Raw genomic sequence first — 5,770 nt, 5'->3', positions numbered from 1 at the left:
AAATCCACATAAATCCGAGAACCTAAAGAACCAATAAAATTTTCCTGTCCAAGAAGGTCTGTGTAGCATAGTCTTTCTTCGAAAAATAAAATCGAAATGGTTAGTCTGCTACCGACGACGACCATAAACATAAGCGATGCAATTTCGGCATTATAATCCTGTTTATAAAAACGAAAGGTAAAACAAATGAAGTAAAAGATTTTTAATCAAAATATGAGGCAATTGCTTCAACAGAAGGAGTACAAGATGCACATAAGATTTAATAGAAAAAATAGACATTTGGATTATAGGTCGAATTATCGGCAGTTCTTAAATAATAACTTCGCATGATTTAGTAATTGTCCAAATGAAACTGTTGAGTTCAGTTGTTTATAGTTCGGTACTTCGGTAAAATTACTTCATTGTTATGGATTTTCTTTTGCTCGCTTTTAAGCACAGTTCTCCCGCAGTTGTTTGAATAAATCACTGAAATTTCCCTCTGACTCTTCATCCACACAAACATTATCTTTGAAATTGAGTCGACGTATGTTTCGTAGCCCAGAAAAGTCAATCCGTATGATATTCAAAGAATTTCCAGTAAAATATGCCTCCTCCAACAACAAATTATTCGCAAACAATTGTTTCGGCAACACTTCCAGCTTATTCCACCGCAGGTCGATCACTTTGAGTTTAGGATTTTTTTCGAACGTTTCCTCACCAATCACTTTCAGCTTATTTTTGTAGAGTGTAAACAATTCCAAGTGCGGCAAGTCGAACAGGACAGTTTCGTCAAACGTTTCGATTTCATTGCGATAAATGTGCAAATGGATCAATTTTTCCAAATTTTTGAAATTGGATCTTTGAACGAATTTCAAATTTAGATCAGCCGAGACCACAAAAACTTTTAAATTTTTAAATATTTTTCCTATTCCATGGGGTAGGTAGGCCATGGTTCCATTGAAGAATACGATACGTTGAACGTCCTGATCGGACTTCCCAGAAACGTGATAAGCTGCTATTGAAGAAACCTTCGAGTTTCGATTCTGTATATTCAAATCAGGCACCTGGCAGGAGTAGCTAGAAAAAAAATGGAATTTTGAAATTTCAAGATTTCCGCTACAGCAGAGTCGTCTTATACCTTGCAACATATCCAAAGTACGCATTATCCCCATAACAGACCAAGCTGACTGTTTTGTTCTCAATCTCTACTTTAGCAATCTCAACCACATCTTGACTTTCAGTAAAGTTTTCTATCGTCCCACCAGACATTCCTATCACTTCATTTATCCAAGAATCAAACAATTTTACGTTTGTATAAATGGCAACGGAATTTTCATCGATCAAACCAGTAGCATTGATCCGTAATGCAGAAATGATTCCGTACTGTACCCAAACGGAACCGGAAAGGACAAAAAATCCACCACCAGAATCACCTTTGTTCGGGGAACCATCACCGCCAGTGCCACAAAATGTCCGCGTTGACGATAAAAACGCCACATACGGATCCGTGGTCAAGCAATAAGACGCATTTAAAGCGTTGGTAAATGCGCGGCGTGGAAATTCTAAGCTAGTTTTTCCGTTGTCTGATATACCCCAACCGACGATGGATCCTCTAGCGCCGTTAACAACCGAACTATGAGTTGGCATGCAAACTGGTCGAATATAGTTGGTAAATTGAACAATTCTGCTGAGCATGAAAATGGCTATGTCAGCATCATATTTGTCGCCGTACACTTTCCAGTCGGGATGAACATAAATCCCTCCTACATCGCTCTGAATAACACCCTTTTCTCTAATCGACAAATTATGCGCCCCAAGAAGTACTAGAACATCGTCAGAAGTAATTTTCAGCGGAGAGTCTTTGTTCTGGACACAGTGTGCAGCTGAAAGTGTATATTGTCACCAATCGATTTTCGTTGTATTACGCTCGACATCGACATACCTGTCAGTACGTGCTGCCTTGTTATCAATGTTCCTCCACAAAAAAACTTTAATTCCTCCACGTAATAGAGTGCCGCCAGAAAGGGCCACTCTCCTCGATGTGTCTCACTTCCACCCGATACTCTGGGATCGAGAATATCCACGAAGCCACAGTAACCGGCGCGGACTTCATCAATTCCGAATTGAAATGTGAGAATCGTCAACATGAAGGCCAAAAAATATTTTTCCGGCAAACCGGACTGTGGTTTCATCGTTACCGAAACAACTTCTTCAAGAAACACCAAACACGAAAACAACAACGAAGATTGTTTGAATCAAATTTGAATGAACTAAATTGCACAATCGTTACACAGACAAATTATTGATAGCAAGTTCGATCGCTGATATTACTAATATCAATTTTAATTGTAAACTGAAAATGAACACTGAATTCTGTGCATCTCAAGCGAACATCAGAAACCTGTTCACTTAGCGCCTATAAATAAACGATCAAACACTGGCGAGAATTTACGCATGGTTCGGACTTTAAGGTAAGTTAATTTGACCATTCTTTTGCGATCGTAATTACCATACCATTCGAAGCATTTTCGATGATTCTGTCAACATTTGTGCCAATGAAAGTCTAGAACAGGTATGGTCGATCGGCGAATTCGTCTTAAACGCTTGCACATTTTATGTCAAAATAATATTAAAATGAGTGCGTTTAAGTACGAAAATCAAATTTTTGTGTCCTCCGGGCGGACAATAGACCATACCTGTTTTACACTTTCATTGGTTTGTGCACTCAACATAATGAAATGTGTGGACAAAAAATATTTTATTGAGTGTGAATGTCCCTTTTACGTTTTGGGTTATCGGGGTAACGGATTTGGATACCGAGAAGACAACATATTTGAAGTGTACTGATTCTATTAAGGACGACAATCATCTGTTATCGATAAAGTCATCAGAAATAAACGACAAGCTTTACAAAGAAGTAAAAGATTTAAAATCAATCTCTTCAAAATTATTAGATCAAATGAAGTAATAGATCAGACAAAAATTGATTGTTCGTGTTTAATGAGAAAATTTGGATAATTATTGGTTGAAGCATTAAGTTCGTTTATTTGAATTGTTAATCAATTCTTCATTATCATATATTGTCGATAACAAGTTCACTAGTAGGCGATAAGCTCTTATACTACTTAGATTTTATACAGCAAAGAACTGGATCAGCTAAATGAAGTAAAAGATTTAAAATTTCAATCTGTTGAAAATACTGAATCAAATGAAGTAATAGATCCTACAGTTGAATTGCTGATAGACTTGCCGTCAGTGGAAGGTTCATGACATAAAACGTTGATTGTTTCCACCGTATGCAAGTAGCATACAAGAAAATTTGTTGTTTTAAAATCCGGACCGGTTGCTGGTTTCTTACCTTATTCCAGTTTTACTTCTTCGATGTGTTCAAATGAATACACACAACTTGGAAGCATGTAGAAAACACACCTTTACAGTATCATTAAATTGATCCCAACATTTGCACGGTTAGTCATCAAAATAAAAATGCTCTAAAATAAGGAGAACTTGCATCTTCAAGACAAAAAGAATTGGCATGTTACTCCTAAGAAGATATAGTGGGTCCAAATTAGGGATTTGGTTCAATATACAGCTATGACGCGGAGTATGAGTCTAATCACTGTGCATACCGGCGATGGTTCGCGTAATAGATATTTCAAGAAGACATTACGCAGTGCTGTAACATTTCAAATGATTCATCCTTTGCTAACTGCCCCAACACACTGTATAACGTTATGTATACTCGACTATCATTTACCCGGAATGTGAAAAGGGATTCTTTAATCTTTGCGCATGGCACGAGGTCACTACCACCCTTGCTTCCCGCAAACTTTGATTATCAACCAATAAGAGAAAATGTGAATGAAGGCAACGTTCATGAATCCCGTTTTCATATTTTCTTCTGCTACATAAACCTTTTGACTGAATTTTCATTTTATCCGAATTTGATAACATTAACGTTTACTCTAAATCTCATTTACCTTGTGCAGATTATTGAAAGCTCAAAGGATATTGACTGAAAAGATAATGTTGAATATGTAGTCGATTTTAGGTATGGAGAGACTAAAAATGCGTTTTTCATTTTTTGTAAAAAAAAAAGATTTTCCATTGAAATTGCTAATCCTTTCAGATCCCTCTGTTGGAAATTTTTTTTCTGCGAAACTTCCTGAAACTGAATTTTATCGAAAACGAAAATTATTTTCCTCTGTTGGTGAAAAATGTTCGAGTTTTCATCGCACAGTGTTCACAGTGAAAGCACATGCATCGGGAAAAAATACTGGTCCTCTGACGATTCCATTTTCCAAATAATTCTGGTTCTGGACGGCCGTTAATTTTCGATGATTCCCACGGAAACTCCGCGCCATTTCTTTCAACTTTCACAATTTCATTTTTATTCAATCAGAGCCTGCGTCGTTAGCGAGGGGTATGTTTAAGTAGTTTGCAGTTTTGATCCCAAGGAAACACTGATACCCAGGAAGAAGTCACACAACAACATCCTAAGGTCTAAGGTCAAACGGAAACAAAGAAATTTCTATTTTCACTTTCAAAATACGTGAGAAGAAAATCTGTTCCGCGATTTGGAATACAAACAGAACCTTGTTATACGATTGATGTGACAAACAGTTCAAAAGATCCAATTTAGTTCGCTCAAGATGCGATCTCTGTACATGTAACACCTATTGACCTTTAACATCGACAAGAAGAAAATCTAATGAAATTCTGTCGTGTAACAACATATCAGTCCAAAAATTAACGGTGCCAATGGAATCGCATAAGGTTTCCAGAGGAAAAAAAAAGTTGACATCAAAACCTGAACTGTGTACGTACATGTACACATATCACGTCAAGTTGTACCTCATATAAAACCTATTCACACAACGTGAACTAGGAAAAACAAGTTCATTTAGCAAAGTCTCAAGTAACCAGTAATTGTTGATGAAAATAACAAAATTTTCTCCTTTGCTCTCTCTGAAAGGATCAATCAAAAACATCCCTTATTTTGACTTCGTTCTCATTTTGCCATTGAGTTCGCGTTAAATGTTGAACATTTTTATTTAACCTCTTGATGCAGAAGAATTATGAATCAACGATTTTATGTGCTACGCAATACAAAGATCATGGACCCCAGAATCTGGGTCAAATGTCTGTATGATGTTGTAAGAGAGCAAATGCGTTTTGAAGCAAAAAAAATATGAACCAACCCCATCATATTGTCGATTTTATAAAGACGTTTTTTTAGATATAAAATTTTCTGTGTACACCGAACTTATGTGTCTTTTCAGGTTTTCGAAATCTAATACACCAAAAGCGACCAGACAAAAGTCATACAATTAGCTGAATGGTATTTTGATGCGAAATAAATTTTATATTTGATATCCGAACGGTGTTTCTAGCATTCGTTTCCTGTGACGCAACAGCCAGGGCCTATTTTTAAGATTTTCTCTTCGTTCGTTTAAATTTTTCTTGATTTTTCTATACGAGAAGGTGAATATAAAATTTAAAAAAACTCAAAAACACTGATTAGCCACAGCCACCGAGCAATGCCTTATTCTACTCTATTCTGGGTTAGAAAAGGTTAAGGACCTCCACTTTCTCCACTTTGGATTATGTCAAGAAGGGATTTGTGCTGAGGATCCATCCACTTTTCCGTGACAAATCAATCATTGCATTACTAATAATCGTCTTCAGCGTCTCTTTTTAAACATTTTAAAGCCGGAAAATATTTATTAGAGAAGTTGAATCTATTACTTCATTTGCTTTACGATTTTTCAAGACATTGACAAATAATCTT

At 36.4% G+C, this 5,770-nt stretch overlaps 1 protein-coding gene across 1 annotated transcript; it reads right to left on the bottom strand.

The window, feature by feature from the left end:
- Positions 1-220: 220 nt before the first annotated feature.
- LOC119076056 lies at positions 221-2,297 on the bottom strand. The gene is made up of 3 exons (XM_037182692.1): positions 1,922-2,297; positions 1,118-1,862; positions 221-1,056 (listed from the first exon to the last, which is right to left on the bottom strand). The coding sequence occupies exons 1-3, from the start codon at positions 2,169-2,171 to the stop codon at positions 429-431; spliced, it is 1,623 nt and encodes a 540-aa protein (XP_037038587.1). The 5' UTR covers positions 2,172-2,297; the 3' UTR covers positions 221-428.
- Positions 2,298-5,770: the final 3,473 nt, after the last annotated feature.

Source organism: Bradysia coprophila, unplaced genomic scaffold (assembly GCF_014529535.1).
Source record: "Bradysia coprophila strain Holo2 unplaced genomic scaffold, BU_Bcop_v1 contig_232, whole genome shotgun sequence".
Classification (NCBI taxonomy): Eukaryota; Metazoa; Arthropoda; class Insecta; order Diptera; family Sciaridae; genus Bradysia; species Bradysia coprophila.
Note: the sequence above shows the minus strand (reverse complement) of the source record. Positions and strands in the feature narration are given on the sequence as shown.

Coding starts and splice junctions, on each gene's coding strand:
- LOC119076056 (XM_037182692.1), bottom strand. CDS start 2,171: ATGAAACCACAGTCCGGTTTGCCGGAAAAATATTTTTTGGCCTTCATG. Junction 1,863..1,921: donor AAGGCAGCACGTACTGACAG/GTATGTCGATGT, acceptor ATACACTTTCAG/CTGCACACTGTGTCCAGAAC. Junction 1,057..1,117: donor TACTTTGGATATGTTGCAAG/GTATAAGACGAC, acceptor TTTTTTTTCTAG/CTACTCCTGCCAGGTGCCTG.